Here is a 22,078-nt window from a genome sequence, read left to right on the forward strand (position 1 = left end):
ATGCTTTCTGTCACGCAAGCGCGTATAGGATCATGTCGTATTTTTAAACTTTCATTACGATATAAAAGGTGCTTTCTCCAAATAATAATTCATATTATAAACTGACAATCTAAACTGAGTATCTTCCATCACCATATAATTTTTTAATATGTGTGATGACTCTTCGATAATGTCTTTGCTAAATAGCATTCATGCATTTAAGAAACCATGAAGGTCTTTGGAATAACACAAAAAGCAGACTAAAATATCAATTCTTTATTCAAATTTTCGTGACAACATTTGTATAACAATATAAAATAAATAAAGCACAATATAATTTTTATTTTTCAACACAATAAAACAAACCATACAAAATTAAGTCATTGGTGTAATTCAATGTCAAATACTAAACAAAAGTTAAGAGTTTTTGAAAAGAAAATATTGGATATATATAACATGATTGATCCGTTAGCTCACTGACGCGTCTGAACATATCTTGTGAATTTTTGTCTCATGTATACCCTTTTAGATCCTTGTTCCCTCAAAGTATGAAATATTTAAAAATTGTTCAGGCAGCACTCATTTTAATTCAAAAGAGGGGAGGGGTTACGGTTTTTTGTCCGAGTTGGAGAACATAATTATTATTGGAATGTACAATATTAAACAAAATGAAAATGCGCAAACTTTCAGGAATGAGAAAATGTTCATGAAAATTGATTTGTTCATTCTCAAATAAATTTCAATGTAGTATAGAAACAGACACAATGGCGGAAACGGTGGCAGTAACAGCGGCGGAAACATCTATTAAAAAGGAAGGGCAATGTTCAAAATCATAAAAAGAAAACGCAGTTATGTATTATTTTTTTCTTATTTCATTTTTAAGAAAGACAAACAATTTTCCCTACGTCCGAAGCTGACATCTTAATCTATCTTCATCATAGCCAGATGTTTGAAAGCATTTTACGTAAATAAATTTATGATTAAAATGATCTGAGATGATGAAATACAAACTTGCATGCTAGAATATTTTTTAAGCTTAGCTTCTAATAAACCAAAAACAAATGGTCTTTTTATCAAAACAGCAATTAAAGAAACGTTATTGTTGTATGCTTCAAATTTAATGTAAACGATTCAAATCTCAAGAATGGTCAAAATACCTCTGGAGTCTACACTTAAATACCTCTGGAGTCTACACTTAAATATTTTAGCACATGGTATAGAATAATAAATTAATTTCTTTATATCAATTTACTAGTTTGGCTTATTTTGTGAGAAAGCTACGCGGAATACCAAGAATGAACAAAAAACATCTTCTGAAAAATTACTGTTTTGAAACATTGGAAAAGAAAACTATTGAAAGTGGCACTTCTATTCGTTCTTACACCAAAATGAAAATAACGTTACGTTGTTATTGGTTGAATTTCGTTTGTTTAGTACGCTAATAAGGTACAAAATTATACATTTAAATAGTACTACCTGATTTTTAAGAAGAAAAAACATGGACACTGACGACAACCACTTGCAATGCCGAACTACTTTTCTTTCGATACGATATTATTTCGACTTATTCGTATATATAGGTTATTAGTATAGTTGCACAAATCTTTAGGCTAGTACATACACACAATGTATAATATTTCTAAAAGCGGAAACCAAAACATTGTAATTGGCTTAAACAATTGGAATTCAACCAATGACGTGACGTAATTTTCACTTTTTGGGGTACAAACATTAAAAGTACGTACAATCCTTTTGAGACAGAATATATCACATAATTGCACATTAATATCAAGATAATTATATATTGCTGAATAAATACCCCCAGTTCTATAATAACCTATAGAATCATATTTTTTTAAAAATATTAATTAAATCGGAAGTCAACTACATGTATCTTCTTTTACCAAACATACAAATAATATATCTTATCACAGTTCCATATCATTCCACACTAAAATAAGAGTTTTGCATTGAATACAGTTTGTCAATAGGATTTAAGACATTGCCGGTATCCATAGCCGAATGTCCATGGGAATCGGTCATGAACATTTGATCGATGCAATTGATATTGTCCTCCATTGCTTGCCGTACACTCCTCGAATCGTCCATTTCGTCAAATCTTGATTCTAAAATAAAAAAATAATGTAATTTTATTCAAGAGAATATATTGAATTGTTTTTCCTTTCATGCTTAGCAAAATATATCTCACCTATCTGGTTTAATTCTGTTATATTTACAGTAAGTGTTTAATTCATGCAAATTCTGATCTTCTACCGACTGAAGGATGAACCATTTCATACTGTGATTTGTTTTCATTGCGAATGAAAGCAACCCATATCGAATGAAAGCAACCCGTGCCGTTTGAAAAATACCCCCGATCATATATTTGTTAGCCTACCTAATAAACATGTTACACTATTTTTTGTTGGTCTAATACTAGTAGCCCCCCCCAGGTTATCTCCTGCTTCGTAGTCAGTACTTCGACACTTACGTGAGTAATACCATAACAATCTCTTTTTAATTTTCCGTTTATGAGTTTATAATAAATTTTTGACAAAAAACTAAGGTTCCAGCTCCCTCATGCAATGTTGATCTATTTTTGTGACTTCACTTTTTTGATGGAATTGGATGGAAAGTGGTCTGATTATCACTCATGCCACATCTTCCTATATCTATTGTATATTATATTTTCATGTCCTTTTTGGCCATATAGATCTTCACGTGCTTCGGTACCTATACATTCTTTGGCATTTCTGATGATGGTAATTCAAGTAAACCGCTTCGTACGCAGACATTTTATAACGAATCAATGAATGTGTTTGTAGATAAATGTTTTTGTGTTCTGTTAAATTGTTCCTTTTAAAATTGTTACACGATGATGACTGCGGTACCAATATTTTGACTGTTTTATTTATTATGTCTGTTAAGTTCACGCATCATTGTAAATATAACGGAACCAAAGTGTGAGGTTTAGCGCTTTAAAACCAGGTTCAATCCACCATTTTCTACATTTGAAAATGCCTGTACCAAGTCAGGAATATGACAGTTCTTGTCCATTCGTTTTTTATGTGTTTTGTCATTTGATTTTCCCATGTGATTACGGACTTTCCGATTAGATTTTCCTCTGAGTTCAGTATTTTTGGGATTTTACTTTTTAAGTGTTCTTTTCATATTTCTTTGATGCATAGCAATAACGTTGCAAATATATCTCATTCAAATTAAGAGGAAATAAGATTCAATATCATTCAACAAATTAGTTTTTGTGTACTATCATAGTTTTTAATCATGACAAAATTAAATTTAATATAATTACCCTGATATTCGCTGGCAGGCAATGGTGATATTTGTTCTGCGTTACCATTGTGATGTTTGTCTGAACTCATTGATACTGAAATGAAATGAAACATTTGAGATTTAAGAAAAAAGAAGTGGCATTATTATAGTTGAGCGATCTCATTTTAATGTCTGAACAATGTTAAAAATAGTCTAAATAATATTATTGTTTTTGTCTTATATTCTTAAATTGCTACTTTCAAATTATAAAATATATGAGCATGATAGCATAAAGTACAAGAAATTAAATTATTTATTAGTTTATCAAAAAGTGTTGACAAATGACTGTTATTTCGAGACGTATTTGTGTTACTTTAAAAAAAATAATGCCTGTACCAATGTACTAAGTCAGGAATAAGACAGATGATATCCATTCGTTTGATGTGTTTGAGCTTTTATTTTGCCATTTGCTTAGGGACTTTCCGTTTAGAATTTTCCTCTGAGTTCCAATATTTTTGTTATTCTACTTTTTTGTAGGTTACTATCTCGTTGTTTCAAATCCAAATGTTTCCTTTGCATGTATATTATATTTAAGTAACCTAAACTTAAGAATTGCCTAATATTTCTTACAATAGTTAACTATCCTTATTACTTCATTCTAAAAATCTAAATAGTCATCAACTGTCGTTCGCTAAATGTGATTAATTGGCTCATTTCTTAATTAAAGCACATTTATCCCATGTGTTGCAATCTTGATGTACTGTTTCCACTTATAAACTTATATGTCAGTAGTTAAATACATGCAATTCCCTATATTTTTGTTAACTTTTATCCTGTAATTTGAGTTTCTTACCTATGGAATCTACGTCACATAGTCGACCATTACTATCTGAAAAAAATCAAAATAAATAGTTTTAAGGATTTAAGGGGACTATTAATAATAATATTGATAATTTTAAGAATGAAATTAATAACATTTTTTACAAATACTATTAAAATGTCACACATTTAGTTTCTTCTTTAACTAAGTTGTTATAAGGCTGTAATCGCCAATAATACCCCAATCATACAAGGACCACTATCCCGCTTTACATCATGCAACATTTTGGAAGTCTTAGAAAGGTCACAGAAGGACGTACCGAGGTCGTCGTGGTCATGGAAGTCCACGACGACCAACTTTGAACATGCTTAAAATATTCGTAAACAAGTCGTAGCCAAAACTAGTCGTATTAGATGCGTAGAAGCATCGTTTTGGAAACCTATTGCAAAAGTCACATGCAATTGGAAAGCCAATGGAGAAGGTTTCAGAGACAACGCAGTGGAGTTGTAGTTCGATCGTAGTAGACTAGTATTGAGATAGTAATGCGATCGAAAAGGTCTTGGTAGAAGTGTACAAAGATTATGTTAGTCGTTCTAATGTCTTATTGGACGTAGCAAAAGTGTGACAATATCGTAACTAGAACGTGTTACTATCGTAGCGGAATGTGCTTGGTCTAGTGTGATGGGAATTTAACATAGTTTTGTGGAGGTTTAAGTGCTTGGTCTAGTGTGATGGGAATTTAACATAGTTTTGTGGAGGGTTAAGTGCTTATAAACAAGTTTCCCCTGTTTGTGTACATAATCTAAGCAGGGGAATGAGGTCCGAAGTTGGTTTCTGTTTGTCATGAACATATGAAGAACTAAAATGACATTTTGTACCATTTTGATTTTTGAGTCTATCTACTACGTAGCATCTTTCCATTTATAAGTGGTGTTCGTGATGCTCTTTTTTTATTTTATTATTGTTTTGTCTTTTCGTCAATTTATTTTTTTCCCATGGTCTTTTCGTGTTTTTTTAAAGATTTCGATTGTCCCACAGTACGATAGCTGTATTTTAGACAGTATTTTTTTTTTTAGCAAATTATGGTACATGTATAAAACTTGAGTTTCAAATTATTTCCCCATGAATACTTTACCTGGATCACTATCATCGCTTTTATAACCGTCCGATTTTTCTTTCTTTGAATCGCCATTTTTATTTTTATTGCCTTTACCACTACTGCCGTCTTGGCTTTGTCTTCTTGCGATCTTTTTAACCTGAATTGTAAAGAGAATTTTAATCAGTTCTGAAAGGACTAGAAATACAGTAATCTTTTGGAGGAAGGAATTCATATGTCCTTTAAATATACATAATTTTTAGGTTCCTTTATAGCTTGCTGTTCGGTGTGAGCCAAGGCTCTCTGTTGAAGGCAGTACCTTGACCTATAATGGTTTACTTTTATAAATTGTTACTTGGATGGAGAGTTGTCTCATTTGCAATCATACCACATCTGCCTATATCTATATATCTGCTAGGTAGGTATCTCCTTGTATTTATATTTATACTTTACAGAGATGGTATTTACATTTACACAAATAAAAGGTTTAGATCTTTCGTAATTTTTAAAGTACATTCATTGCTCAACTTTTCACAGTCATTTTCTTCAATAAGTACTGTTCTTGCCCAGTTTTGTTTTACTTTTAAAAATTTTCAAAATATCTCTTAAACTTAATATCAAATATATTTTATTTTCTCAAAGTTGATAACTGTCTGTGTGTTTAAATTATGTCTTCTCTGAAATGTTACGTCATGTATATGTAAATTCATTGTGCTTTTCTGTTTCCAGTTGAAGGGAAATAAATAAATATCCGACATGCCACGTTCTATGCACAATCTTGGATATAATACCCTTCACTCTTGCTCACCAAAGAGAAATTACACAACAATTAATTTATCATAGGTTACCAGAAGGAAGCTAAGATAGGATTGACATTTTGTAACTGCGACAGATGCGAGTTTCGTCTACAAAAAGACTTACCAGTAGCGCTTGAATAAAAAAAGTTAACAAGGCCAAATAAAGTACAAAGTTAAAGAGCATTGAGAACCAAAATTGCTAAAAGTTTTGCCAAATACAGCTAAGGTAATCGAGGTAGAACATACAGTCATAAACTATATACAAACATAATCACATTATCATTCACAAAATATCGCATCTAAAACTAAGGTTGGCAACTTGCAACTCCCTAGGCAAATGTGATCTTCAAAGATATTAGTTTTTTATGTTCTAAAATAGGAATGTCTCAAATTTTGATCTACCCACTTTATACTGGGTTAAGACACGTACACACATATCGCTTGCGTGGTAAACGCAGTCAAATATTAATTTTTCGAATGGCAATGTCTCCATGTAAACACTGTAAAACAGTTACACAATCATAGATGCAGATGGTATTTTGTAAGTGTTAACTACAATGGTGCTGTGGTCGCAACCTCAAACTTTTTAGTATGACATTAACACATTAGATACTATGAAATAGACATGTTGACCGAAGATACAAAACCAATCCCCTTATCATAGAATTGAGAAGTACATTTTTATTTTGTAAACAAATGCTCGACTTCTATTGTTGTTTATAGAAGAATTGAAAAGTATATTTCTTTACTTAAAAAACAAAAACATAGTGGTTGGATTCTAGTTTTATTAAATTATGAAATGTGAAGTGATGTTTTTATAATCGTAGTTTTCTTTTTTGGCATTGTTTACTTTATAACTTCTATGATGGTTTTTGATTGCGTCATTAGTGTCTTTTTCTTCTGCTTTTTTCCCTCTCCAGAAGTAGCAAATCTATCGATACTCTATTCGGTTGTTAAAATGTATTCTTTTTGGTAATTGCTATTTCCTATTAAAATTTGCTATCCTTCCACCTATAATTTAACTTTAAAAACCCATTTCAAAACTTTGTGGATGTTCAAATGCTATAAAACATGTAATATTTTATCCAAATCTATTTATTTACAGACTACTGCTTAGCTATGTAAATATGTGATCTGTTCTTACCTTAGCACGTTGATTTTGAAACCACACTTGAACGACACGCACACTTAAACCGGTCTCTGCCGCTAGCTGTTCCCTAACCTAAAATAGAAAAAATTGAGACTCTAATAAAAAAAATATGTGTTACTAATTTTATGTATAGAAAAAAAATTAAATATTCATTAGTACCTAAAATGAATCGATATTTAGGAATATTAATCAGTATTTAAGTAAGTAAAATATATCAATTTACACTTTCAGTTTACTAAAATAAAGAAGCGAAATATCCTTTCGAGAGGGAAAGGGGAAGCGTGTCTGTGATCCCTCAATGATCAATCTGGACTATTGAAAACAAAGCATACTTCTGTAATCATTATTTATTTGGACCCATCAAAACTGATTTGGCAGACATATTATGAAAATATGCGTTCCGTATGAAATGTGCATTTACACTGACATTACCGAGTGGACAATATGTCTTTTATATCTTTGAGATCAGGAGTACATATTGGCCTTTTCAATGAATTTAATCGTTTGTTCTATCGATGTTAATTTGTAAATAAATCTTACTTTTCGACAAGGTTTCGGGTTCATCTCAAAAGCTGATTTAAACTTTCTTCTTTGACTCGTTGTAAGAATTGTTCGTGGTCTTTTGGGGTGTTTACCTCCATCGCTTTCCCCGTCATCATAATCATCGCTATCGTCACCTAAAATGTAACCTGTTTTAACTCATTTTATAGTATGCAAATGACCTGTAAATTAACACTTTCCACAGCACAGAAAAAAATAAAATTATTAAGGAGATTTGATGTATATGTAAATTAAAAATGGAATTTATAATTTAGTTGTGATTACTAATTCAAGATTTACACGGGAAGTTAATCTAAAGACATGAATTTGAAACTGGGGTCGATTTTGCACATGACAGCGAGGACTAAAATTTCAGCTGCAACGTTAAACCAGTATCATGATACACTTGTTGATATTGTTAATTTTCATTTTGTTATGTTGTGTCACATGCTTCAAATATACAGTGTAATGGCAATAAAACTGGATTAGAATTGAATTTATAACCAGACATAAGTTGATAAAATGATACACTTCTAATGTAGTAAAACAAAGGTTGTATAAAAACTCTCAAACCACCAGAATTTTGTTTTCATAACTTACTTTTCGGACTCATGGAATACATATGGAATTCTTTTTCAAAGTCCAGGCGACAAAAGAGCTGGCCATCTCGAATGACAAAGTAATCTCCCCTTTGTAATGGCTGACCACATTCTATACAAACGAAGCACTGTAGATGATAAACGTATCCTTGAGCTCTCATTACTAGTTCATTTGGAGAAATGTGCAATCCACACCCATTGCACGCTCCACGAAATAATCTGAAATTAACAAACCAAGGTTTATAGAAATAATAATACCTATGACCATAAAATAACATAACTAATGTGTCTTAAATGGACGAATATTCGAAGTTGCAATTACATATGGACTTATAAATACTGATGTCTGCATCTTCTTATTCAACCGGAATAAAACACCTATATGTTATCACTGTTATGTTGTGAAAAGGTCCACACGATTTTTACATTTTGATAGTTTGTCTTGAGTTTTTTTTTTGCAATATCGCCACCTTAAAATAAGGAACAAACTTGCATTTTATGTATTACAACGAAAATAATGTTCGTTAGCTAGTTTGATCGAAACACTCATGTTCATAGAATAATAAAAAAACGACATCGGATGACCAAAAATTCAGGGAATAAGATCGTTCACCATAAAACAGTATTTTCATGTTTTTCTGACACGTATTCTTCATTTCACCACAAAGAGTGTTTAGTGCAAAAAGATACACTGTTGCTTTAAACAAAGTGACTTTTATTCAATACCTTACTTTCACAACTACAAAAAAAAAAGTTTGCTTTTCTTGTTATATTTTTTTATTATTCTTGTCATAATTTTCAAGAGTTATAGTTTTTTGTTATAGTATTTTTCTCTTCCACAAAAAGCATGTCAAAGTCCCTATTGTGTTCCTCTTGGTCCAATTGATGGTATCAGTTTCCAAGTGACTGAACAACTCTGATCTCGTTCTAACCTCTCTGATTGCTCTTTTCAGGGATTTAATGAATGACTGGCGTTGAATTTGACAAATTATGCTAACCGATTAAGCTTTAATTCTTTTATTATTTTCAAAAACTATTGGAGATGTGAAAAAATCAATGACAACTATTTCGCATCATTTAAGCCGCAGCACACAAATTCTATTCATTTGCATTTGAACATCAAAAGACGTGACGCAATAAATTTACCATAACAGAGAAAAAAATAAAAATTCAAAAACAACAAAATACGTACAAATGATCTGAACGCCCGCAGTCTTAACGAACTGGAAAGCGTTTCTAGAAAATTAAGCAATTTCAATCAAGCTTTTATGTGAGACCGAATCATTTTTGCATTTAGTTTTAAGTTTTAACGTACGAATAGCTTAGACAACGTTTTTTACTCACATTGAAACACTAAAACGGAAGTAAATCGCAGGAATCTATTGCTAGCTTTTCAATGTAACTTTCTAACTAAAAGCTCTCGTTCTTGTTTATCAGGCTAAAGTAAGCCGATTTCTACAATTTTCTTTGTTCTTTGTCAATACTAAATGGTTCGATCAGCTAACTGTGAATAACAAATTCAAGCAGTATTTATTTCTGTCATAGAAAAGAACAATCAGAGTCGTAATGATCAGCCATTGAAATCCTGCAAATGTTCCGGAAACTCCAATGTCCGCCATTGTTCTTCAGTGAAAAGGCGTGAACGGATTAGCGTGTTTTGTAATAGAGACAAGTTTTAAGGTGTTTGATACGGAAAATGAAGGAATTATGTTATTCAAGAGACTTAAAACTTCTGAATAAGACTAATTATGTTTCAGAGATAAATGTGCTCTAATTTAGGGTGCATCTCGTTTCTAACTTTTATTCTTTGTATGCCAGAGATTTGGTACGCTGTATTTGTTTAATCGTCAAATTAGATAACATGTTATATACATTTAACTAAATAAAAAGCATTATGGTCTGTGAATTTAGCTGTCATTTAATAGATTGAGTCAACCTAATCTCACGAATAATTTTCGTCTTCACAGGAAAACCACCTTAATACGAAAGTACTAAATAACACTGCCCATTTACATAAGTGAAAAATTTACTAGAGAATATTTCTTGAAATTTTTAAACAATATTTAAGGTAAATTGTAATTTGAATTTCATTCGCACAATTCTTTGTACATGTAATAAATGATAAAATAAAACAATAAGTGAACCAAATGTATCAACTTACTTTAAGCACAAAATAAAATTGAATTCCTGTTATTTGTTTGGTTTGACTTTCGACGCCCAACGTATTTGAATGTAGTGAAATTAATCTTTCCAATATATACGCAATTGTAATCTGGGTATTTGCGAGTAGAATTCAAAACTTAACTCGAAAAAAAATGCATACACAATTTATCACTACCAATTTTAATGAAAAAGTATTGTTTCGTTTGCAGTACAGAAACCTTGACTATACCGGTGTACGTGAATGAAGTCATGTATGTAGTATGTGGGTTAACTTGACATTTTGAGGTTGTTAAAAAAAAGAAAGAAATACACTAATTGTTTTGTTTTCAAATATCGATTGTCACAGTAACAGTGAGCTTCATTGAATATTTCACAGTTTGTTTGTTGGTTGCAAACAGCAGACGTTACGACGTTACGCACGTTATTGCGCCAATACCGTGTAATCAACCAGTCCACACAAATAAACAGCTTTTTTTTTTTTTTTTTTTTTTTTTTTTTATAAAATCATAACAGTTAAGTTATATAAAACTTATATCCATAGACTACAAATACTATTCCGAAAAAAGTACAAATTGTTTTATCATATTTTACTATAGTCTAAAATAAGACAACATGTTGACAAAACGTCAAAAAGATGCGTGTCAGACGTAACAGATGATACGCATAATAACTTTAGCAGTAAACTGAAATTTAACCTATATTGTTGTTTCAAACCTATGAAGCCATACTTAAGTATAAATGACTTTAACCAATAACTATATCAAAGCAAACTACTAGCCTCGCGCCTCGTGAGTAAGCCGGGAATTTTCGGAACACCTATGGTATTATTTACAATACACAATAAAACTGCATTCAAGAAAATGAAATATCGATAGCTTAAATTCTGACCAGTTTACCATAAACATTACACAAATTCCTTTTTACTCAGCCAGTCTGAAAGAGGAATCTTGTCTTATACGGCTTTATTGTTATCCTATAGCGAAAAACTCCAAAATACCAATAGTCATACCCTCACATGAAAATCTATGTGGATGATGATAAAGTGTGGTTTCCTATATTAAAAAAATCTGCAAATGACGTCTACCTTTTTAAACAATCTATTTTTATTTCTGTGTATCATAATTTAAAATTGTCGAATGATTCCCAGTCTTAATATATTCCAGGAAAAAAACAATTAAGACTCAAGTAACAAAAGCCAAGACGAAAAGAATCCAATATGCTTCTTCAATATTGCGACTATTTTTCTTCAGGCCTTCAGAACCTCTAGAATTTATTAAACATTTTTTATACCGTTTTCCCAATTCTTCATTATTAATCGAGTGAGAACAAAGACGGAGTGGAAGAGTTAAGTAATCCGACGTTGTTTAAGTTATAAAGACATGCAAAAAAGAAAGAGGTAGAAATATTAAATGAATAAACCGGTAATGTACTAAGATTAATTATAGAAATACCAATTGATTCGAGAATTATTCAAATTAAAACAACAATGGAAAACAGGTAATACACCTTTAATTAAAAGAGGAATAATATAAAATCTTGAAAACGATATTTTTAGTCTTAAGAATAATGAAGGATGGTGCGGATGGGTTGTCTTCGTTTCTTTATTAATATTTTTTTTACCATTTTTCTCAATTTTTTTATTATTCTTTACCTTTTACAACCCCGCTATTTTCTAATTTTTATTCTTTAATTATTTTTGCCTGTATTTGTCTATCTTAAATAAATATATTTGGCAAAATATTTGCTATTTTGTAATAAAACCAATTAAGTCTAAGATCCTTGTCAAGGACAATATCAGATATCGTACAAGCGTCGAAATTCCTGTCATATAATGAAATAATAGTCGTGTAACAAAATCTTCTTAAAATATCTCTCTTAAACTTCAATATAAAAATAAGGACATGTAGAAGAATTGCCCATGAGACAACCATCCACCAAATTTCAAATAAAGTGGATGTTAACAATTTAAGGCAACCGTACGACCTTCAACAACGTGAAAAAAATCATATGATATACTAGTAGTAGGCTATAAAAGCCCCGACATTGAGAATATGAATCTGTTCAATTGAGGAAAACTAACAGCCTAATGTATATTTTTTTTCAAAGTTGATGTTTTTTCTGAAATTGTTTAGCATTTCATAGAGGTATTATACTTTTACTTTAATTATCCATCACTTATTTTTGTTAACTTTGTATTAACATTGTATCATAGATCAAATTTATTCGTTCAGCATATGTTTAGTTGTGTTACTGTATACGTCTTCTTATTGAGAAAGCCATTCCAATTGATATTTTATAGTTTGTCTTTCTATGTTGTGATGTTATACTATGGTTTCAAATAAGCCGGGTGAATGTTTGGTACCATTAAAACGTTTAAACCCATTTTTTCCAATTGTTTGCACCTTTTCTAAGTCAGGAATCTGATGTTCAGTAGTTGTTGTTTTTTATATGGATTAGACCGTTGGGTTTTCCGTTTGAATGGTTTTACACTAATAGTTATTTTAAGGTCCTTTATAGCTTTTTATTCGGTGTGAGCCAAGGTTCCATGTTGAAGACCGTACCTTGACCTATAATGGTTAACTTTTATAAATAGTGACTTGGGTGGAGAGCTGTCTCATTGGCACTCATAACATACCTTCCTATATCTACGAATTACGAAAACCAAAAATGGAAGACATGTGTACCCATTAGTTGTAGCAGACTGAATTAACAGTTATATATCGGGTAGTCTACTTACAAGAGCAGATTACCGACTGACTTAGCTAATGCATGAGAAATAATAAGCATGGAAGTCAATTTGGTAAAATACATACTCCCAATTTACATGTTGTCAAAAATATGAAAATCATTTGTATTTATCTGAAATAGGTGTCCAGATCGGATAGATGACAAGAATAGGGAAAAGATACTCAAAGTAAGGAGTCTTATAATACTTTAATAGGTTGTTCAACCATTTTATGTATAGAATGAAATTCAAAACAGTGTGGCTGTGGCCATTGATTGACACATTAAAATCATCCATTGACTGGGACAATTTAGTTGAACGTTTGTATGTAACAACCACTGCTCACTATGTACTTTTTAAAGACACTTAAACTATGGGGTCACCAAAGGTTCTTAACACCTTAATAAAGTAATTCGAAAAACTAATCAGAAATAACACGATGTTTTGATTTATATCAATTATATAAATCAAAACATAAAGGTTATTCCTGATTATTTTTTTGAATTATTTTATAATTAAAGGCGTAAAGAAACCTTTGGTGACCCCACAGTTTAAATGTCTATCGTAGGTACGTCGTGAACGGTGGTCGTTACAGACAAACGTTCATGTAAATTGTCCCAGTCAATGGATGATTTTAATGTGTCAATCAATGGCCACAGCCACACTGTTTTGAATTTCATTCTAATATAAAATCAAAACCTCTAATATGCAGGGGTAAGCATTGCTCTAGTTTTTTTAGATTTTGATTCCATAATACTACTTTAACATGTTGTCCGAAAATAGTCATACCAACGACATTTCTAGCCAAAATGAATACATTGTATTTGAAAGACTACAAAATATTCTAATCAAACTAGAATTTTGGTTTTTGTTTGAAATTATCTTAGGTTTGTTATTTTTAATCAATACATAAAATTTTACCAAAATCTATAAAAATGGCAATTTTGCGTCTATTACTAAGTTACTTGTTCAAATTTACGACATAAAGTTTTTATAACCACAAAACACACACTAACAGCTGGGAAGTTTTAAATTTGCAATCAATTTTGAAAGATTTTTAAAAAATAAACCGAGTATGAAATTAATTTTACCTCAGTACCAGATATCATGAGGAAAACCTATATTATCTGTGAAATGGAGCAAATGAAGTTTTTATTTTTTGGCGCAAATGAAATATAACCTTATGGCGCAAATAAAATATAACCTTGTGGCGCAAGTGAAATATAACCTTGTGGTGCAAATGAAATATAGCTTCGTGGCGAAAATGAAGGATTGGATTTTTCTAAAAGTGGCGCAAATGCAATGCGCCCGGATCGATATATATGTTTGCATCGTGATGCGTACACATATGATTATTGCTAGAAATCTTACTATCATGTGTTTTTTTCTTCACTCTTCAATACCCTTAGTGCTACACAACTAAATTGAAAGAAATTGATTATCAAATAAGCTGTAACATATTGAATTTAATTTAACTGTTATTCATCGGGTGGTCTACGAACGGGTACAGATTACGACAGAAGCCTCAGCAAATACATGTTAATGAAATTCACGGAAGTCCATGTGTTAAAAATTGCATTATTTGAAGAGTAAAACGTATCATTACAGAACAAATTCGTTATTAAAGTATCAGGTCACTTTCACGAATAGGGTCTGCATAAACCAATAGAACAGTGTCATTTTTATGACCATTTACTTAACTCTTCATGTTAATTTTATTAAAAATTGATCATATATACATTGGTTTAAAGAAACATTAGTTTCGAGCCCTTTCAATATTTAGATATTGACTAGCTATCATTTCCTTAGATATAAAAATGCGCAGCTTAATAATTTTCACTGAATATCTCTTACAGTAAACCGATTTATTGGCTGAAAGATAATTTGTTGATAGAGGTTTTGATATCCGGTAATTTTTAATCGATGGTGTCCCAACAGAGATTCCGGGATTTATGCAATACGTCGATAAAGCAGTTTAATAACTTTTACCAGATGTCGCGTGCCAAATTTGCCCTTATTAACATTAATAAATTCCCAAACAATTACTCTAACTTGTTACAAACATAGTTCGTACAATTTGTTCTCAGATCATACACCAAACCTTTAATTGAATCGGCAAACATTACTTCTTAGTCTGGGTTACCGTGACGTTTGAATCGTTGGTATCGTAGGAGGCTGTTAGCAGCGTTGACAGGCAAATTGCTATGAAATCATGTCAACGTCGCTTGCAGAGTTTGTTATTTGACTTTTTGTGATTAATCAACATCAAAATTGAATAAAAATGGCAACATTATGCGTATAAAAACAATCAGATATTCCAAGCTGTAGCAAAATGTCGTAAAATGGAATGGTTAGAACGACAGTTTGAGTGAGTCTTGGAAAAGAATCGACAAATAAATTATTTTTCTACCAATAATCAATTATATTTTCAAACGTAGTCTTCAAATCGCCCATATAATTATTGAAACTATCATCTGTAATTTGTATGTAGAGCAGTATTATTATTTTGTCTAGTCCTTTCAAAGTTTTGGGTTTCAGACATTTCGCATAACTATCATTAAATTTTTCATAGATTCGATAGTTACAAATACAACATTAATGTTCTTGTTATTCACCATATTTTTGTGCGTTATTACGTGTCTGCTTATGGTGTAAGACCACTAATTCAGGCCCAGCCAGAAAGCAAATACCAGAAAGTAGTACATATTTAACAAAAAAAAGTTCCTACTCATGAGTGTTACTTTCAAAATATGTAGAATATTTAGGTATTTTTGGTATCAAATGAAAGCATAAGGACTGGTGATCATTGTAGAACACTTTTGGACTTTTAATTTTGAATATTAAAAAAACTGCACCAAATTTTAAAAAGAGGGTAAATTTTGTCTGTTTGTCAGATCTGAAGTACCTGTTTTGGTACATCCGAAGTTCCGGGAACCAGTTCTTTCTTATATGCCATTAAAGGTATGTTGATTTTTTCAGTACAAGACACCATAACGTGTTGCTTTGAAATGCAATGATTGCCACTTTATTTGAACTATAACGTGTTGCTTTGAAATGCAATGATTGCCACTTTATTTGAACTTAAAACAAAAGAGGTGTGCCTGCTTGAAACGGAGTAATAAAACATAAAAAGCAATAGGAACATGAATTAGTGGTGTACTTCCTTATGCATGTTTTAACTTTTTAAAAGACCAGAATATGAGCGGGAAAGTTTCTCTTTTGCCTGTGACATTAACAAGCTGCCGTCCACGAATCGTTCTTCTGTTAAGTTTTAATCAGATTGTTAAAGTTCAAAATAGGGTTTTTCGGTAATACCTTACGGGTTTTTTTTATTTTAAAAAAATAATATTCTGATTCCGAATTTGATTTAAAAAAAATCTGGCCAAGCAGATGACAAAAAACAAACCCCCTTAAAGTTAAATGGTTGCTCCCTTAACTAACAGACGACAAGACAGACAAAGTGGGTCATATGGGACATACTCTCAGTTTACTAGCGACAGCTTCTAGAAATTTGACTGAAATATATATGGAATTGAATGAATATTGGTAAAAATAAAATATTTAAATGTTCCTTACTTTTGGTAATCAACTTTACAATAGAGCTTTCGGTTTCTTGAAAAGCATGAATTCGTAAGAGCCATCTGACACATACAACAGCGAACACATTGTTCGTGCCAATAACAGTCCATAAGTTTCATCAAAAATCTATCTTCGATTGGATGTTGACATCCTGGACAGATCTCTTTGTGTGCTGCCGGCATTCCTCTGAAAAACAAGAAGAAAAAAAAAAACACATGTTAAAATTTATGAAATTCAATACTCCTTCCTTCTTACTGTTTCTCTAATTTTGCATCAACGTGTATTTATTTAGCGGCTATATTAACTATGAATTTGTATTTCTATAAAGTAGATGTTAAGTGTCGTTTCATCATAATACAACGCCTTTTTCGGTTGTTTCACCACATAGCCATTGACCTTGAATCTGGTTCTTCTTATACACTGTTCTTAAAAACCTAGCGGACAATTATTTCTTTTTTAGAAATTGTTCTAGATGTAAATTAAATGCTGTTTGTTTGTCAAGGATGGAATTTCAGTAAATTTTGCTTATCCTTAAAATTTTCAAAATTTCAAAACCAAATTTGTTTTGAAACATTTTATGGAAAAAAATAATGTAAAGTTTTTATGCTCCGAAATTAAAAGCAGTTTCATTTACTTATGATACATTCAAACATTTTTTTGTCCATTTATTTATAGCTTCTTTCCTGATTGTTTAATTCAAATAGTTTGCTGATTTTTAAGAGAGAGAGAAAGGGAAAAAGAAACAATTTCTTTTACTTTATTTCATTTTTGATAAATGTCTCTTATTGATTTCTTTTATTTGTATTTTGGAATGCATCTTAATATTTCCACTGTCGCAAATTTTGGCGTCTTAAAAATGAAATAAACAATTCATTCTATTATCACATTTGAACTTTAAAAAAAAATGAAATCATAGTACAAAAAAAAATTTATTTTTAAAAGATATAATATTAACTGTTACAGTATACTGATTTAAAAATGTGAAAATCGAATTCCCATAAACAAACAAAGAAGGCTTAAATTGACCAAAAGAATTCTTAAAACAAACTGTTTATCAACAGAACATGAAATAAAAAGCTTAAAATGTGGACGTCAAAGATTACAAGGTGCTTTTCATGACACGTCAAAAATAAACAAACAATAACAAAGGGATTATCCTTAACATCGCGAGAAGTGACCGTGATTTAACGAGAACACATTTTTGGTTGGTCAGTTTTACATAATGTAAAATTAGTGTGAGATCTCTAAATTAAAAATCACAAGAAAAGATATTGCACTGCTTGCCCAACCTTGATAAGTTATTTCAAGGTTTATTGAGAATTATCAAATTGAATTGATTGAACTTAGAAATCGTTTATGCTTTAAATGTGAGAAAAAAGTAATCAACTATGCAACAGCTTTGCATCCAAGACACGATGACCTGCAAGAGAGCATGCAAATCATTAAACAATGTCATAAGAATTCCAAAGTCCAACTAGAACGTTTTGAAACAGGTAAAGACAATGACCAAAAGAAAAATATATACAATGACAAGAACAAACAAACAAGAACACTAAAACAAAGCATATTAAACAGAACCATTAGGAAACAATAAAAATCGCCAAAAAATCAAAACAGGTTGGATTTGATTTCAAACTGTGATTTGTCAATACGGTTTTACAATTTCAATTATTTTTATGATTTCAGAAAACAAAAACAAGGAATTAAGCGAAATCAACTGTATTCAATCCTTTTTTTTTGGGAAACAAAAATTAGAGGAACATTTTTTTTAGAAACATCTACAGTGGAGAATCAGCCAATGTAATATCTTTAAAACAAGCTATTGTAGATCTACAAGTCTCTCCAAAAAAAATAGTGAGAAAAGATGTATTTCGTGTCCGAATTTTAAAATTACTATATATTCTCTAAACGAGATATATGGTAATATTCCTTTTTCTTTGTCAGTACGTTACAGCAGAAATGAGCCGGTATAGGGATGGGGTACATGTATATTATCAAACGAACTATTGTGGTTTTTATTATTAAGTTATTGAAAATCTTGAAATCTCAAAAAAAAAAAAAAAAGTCAGAGTAAGTTGAGTGATTTCAGCAAAGCGCCTTTATTTTCAACAAACCACTAAAAATGTTCATCTTGTAGTCTCTTTTTAGCATTTGTGAGGTAAGAACATAGGGTGAAACAGTGTATCAAGTACAACTGTATGCACTTAAAATAAGTTGTAAATTTTAGAGATTTGCGAGGCTGTATAACGTCATTAAAACGTAATTTTTGTTTATTGAAAAGGAATAAAATATCGTGAGACAGTTATTCCCCTAATGATCCATGTAGATGCATAATAAGGTTATAGATGATTAGATGCTATACAAAACGAATATTTTCCTCGAATAATTGAAGCATTACGTTGCATAAGACTGATTAAATATTATGAATTTTCAAACGGACACCACCCAGCTAACGGGAACACCTCCTCGTATTCTTCACTGCGCACCAAAATATTGACACTTCTGCAGTTGTGAAGATCAAAAAACTTTTTCTTTTCACCTTGTGTGGTCATAATTTTTCAAAGTTCAGTTCATGATTTTGTGATAATATGAGAATAATATCCAAGTTTATTCACTGTAAAAGGTAAAGAGTGAAGTGTATGAGTCGCGGCGAGCTTCCGTCGACGATTATCAACTCCCAGGCAACGCGATTGCTCCGAGATGAAAATTACCTCGGAACTTGGGTACACTGCTTTTGGGTTGTCATGACATTTGCTACGAACTGTGAGATTCGAATAATCACCGTTCTGAAAAGGGTATGAATTCAACAATATTTATATCAAAGACGACTGAAATATGTAAAAATAATTGAGAACGGTCATAAACATCGGTTGTTTGGGTTATCGTCTGCTTCTCCACAATTCTTAATTACAGTACAAATAGATCACGCGGTTTTCTGTGTTAATTCAGTAATTTAAAGTTAACATACAGTCTACTTAGTTATCCCAACAGAAGAAAAAGAAACACAAAATAAAGCACAACTGTATGACAATCTATTTAGATGCTCAGTCTGACAGAACACCCGATAAAATTACTGTCGTATATTAAATGTAAAATTTAAACAATATAGCACAAAATCATGGAAAAAATAGTGCTATAAACATTTGAAATAAAAATAAGAGATTTAAAGACTATTATTTGAAATGAACAATCGGTGGTAGGCTCTCGAAACTTTTTAACTATCTAATTATCACAAGTACAAATGTATAACTCAGGGCATTTGTCATAAACAATATTGAACCCTCTGAGTGACGTTCCCTCTTAATAGCTAATCAATTCTCAAGTGCCTATCATGCACTCAAAACCATGTCAAAATTCTGACAAAGATTTTTCATTGCCCCATGAATTTCAGTAAATCTACTTTGGAAAATAACAACACGTGACAAAATCTTAGTCAGTTTTATTAGCATAATTTAAACCTGCATGATTTTGCAAATACAATAACGCCCGACAATGCACGTGCCACAATTCGCACGATTATCGCTCTTATAGATTAATCTCTAATGCCACTACTTGAGGAGAGTGTCAAAATGACCATTGCATTAAACGCATTACCGACGAAAACTGTCATGACGCAGACGACAATGTTATTTGTCACATCGCACGTGTACTGATGGCGATTTGATGTGGTGTTATCGCAGGTTAGGTATGATTAGGATGAATTTGTAAAATGTTATGAAAAAATTATTATTAAGAATACATTTGGATCAATGGTACAAATTATCACTGTCTTACAGACTTCTGTGATTACATGTTATTTGAAATTAATGACAAGTTTTATTTTATATTTAGGTTCAAACACAGGTTATTCTACGTGTAAGTTATTCTATGCAAGTATGAAATATTTAGAAACTTTGATATTAAACCGCAACAAATCTGTCTTTCTGTAAAGACTCACAATGATTGGAGCAGACAACTCATTCGATATAAATTCGAGAAAAAATAGTACACGCACTCTCTCTCATACACACATAATGTACTGTTACGCAAGCCTAGAGTAAAGACCTCACTTGCTTAGCGAAAGTCTACGTGAACGTAGTTGCCGATTGGTAGCAGGATACACTAAACGAAGTTTTACAGAAGCATTGGGTCAAATCACAGTGCGGGATGCAATTTTGTAAATATACAGCAGTATGGGTTGTGTTCATTGTTGAAGGCCGTACGGTGACCTACAGTTGTTAAGTTCTGTGTCATTTGGTCTCTTGTGGAGAGTTGTCTCATTGGCAATTATACCAAATCTTCTTTTTATAGACACACACACTGTTATATACTTATCATATGTGACATAGATACGATACGTAATACCGTCAATTCATCTCCTTAATCCCATCATGAAAATAGTAAGAAAGGGGAATTTAAATATTTTGCACTTCATGATCCATATTCTTGCATCTGTAGCGGATATTGTTTGATTATTTGGAATAAGACGATTTGTATCATCCGAAACAGTGAGCATTTCATTTGCAAGTCATCATCACTTCAAAGTAAAACATATGCGTGAAAATCTTTACCTTTATACAATTGTAATCAGTCGTGTAATTAAATGTTTTACGGAATTTGTTTGCTGGGTTACCACCACCGATGCTTGGGAAGGGTTAAGTAGTGTGTTCGTTGCTAGTATAGTTAGTACGGAATCTTTTTAATATAACTTTAATGGTGTAAACACATTTGATCTTTTTGTATTGAATATGTACCAAAAACATGTTGTATGAGTACTTATTTCACAATAAGTATTAGTGTGATTTAGGAAAATCAAAAATAAAAAAAAAATCCACGGAGTTTGTTACTTTTAATTCAACTGTGTTAAGTAATTAATTATATATATATATACAACATGTTTTAAAATCAATTGTTCAGTTTAAAAAAAATGTATCAGGTACGTTTTGGTTAATTTTTATGAGTAAGTAAAATTTAAATGTGTTTTTTTTCTCTATAAATTATTAAACCTTACGTTTGGATTTTTCATCAACATGATATTATAGTTTTTGTTTATTTTAGCTTAAATATGAATATTCGCCGTGCGTGTACTATTTTTCTTGGATTTATATCGAATGTGTTGTGTGCTTAAATCATTATGAGTCTTTACAGTAAGAAGCAGTTAATCAAACCAAATAACCATAAAAACGGAAAGGACACTTTCTTTAAAAATTTATTATTTTTCCAGTTATGTAGATTTCACAATCACAATAAAATAGTTCAAAGCATGGGAAAATATATATTTAAATAAAAATATGTTCATTTCCGTGTGATTACGAAATCTTAAAATGCAACGAGAATAAACGTATTTTATACGAAGAGGCCAGGCGTTAAAGTGTGCA

The 22,078-nt window shown here is 31.2% G+C and overlaps 1 protein-coding gene across 2 annotated transcripts in view; it reads right to left on the minus strand.

Moving 5' to 3' along the window:
- Nucleotides 1-240: 240 nt before the first annotated feature.
- Nucleotides 241-22,078, minus strand: part of LOC143063041 (LIM homeobox transcription factor 1-alpha-like) — a 29,554-nt gene continuing 7,716 nt past the window's right edge. Inside the window, exons 2-9 of one of the 2 annotated variants that reach the window (XM_076234957.1) lie at nt 16,719-16,907; nt 8,256-8,473; nt 7,656-7,804; nt 7,110-7,187; nt 5,208-5,328; nt 4,106-4,141; nt 3,293-3,367; nt 241-2,105 (exon numbers count right to left, since the gene is read on the minus strand). In XM_076234957.1, the coding sequence (XP_076091072.1) occupies nt 1,921-2,105; nt 3,293-3,367; nt 4,106-4,141; nt 5,208-5,328; nt 7,110-7,187; nt 7,656-7,804; nt 8,256-8,473; nt 16,719-16,903 (1,047 nt within the window). In that variant the 5' untranslated portion in view covers nt 16,904-16,907 and the 3' untranslated portion in view covers nt 241-1,920. The remainder of the gene's footprint in view (nt 2,106-3,292; nt 3,368-4,105; nt 4,142-5,207; nt 5,329-7,109; nt 7,188-7,655; nt 7,805-8,255; nt 8,474-16,718; nt 16,908-22,078) is intronic. The other variant, XM_076234958.1, reaches the window with a different exon arrangement.

This window comes from Mytilus galloprovincialis, chromosome 2 (genome assembly GCF_965363235.1).
Source record: "Mytilus galloprovincialis chromosome 2, xbMytGall1.hap1.1, whole genome shotgun sequence".
In the NCBI taxonomy this organism is placed as follows: domain Eukaryota; kingdom Metazoa; phylum Mollusca; class Bivalvia; order Mytilida; family Mytilidae; genus Mytilus; species Mytilus galloprovincialis.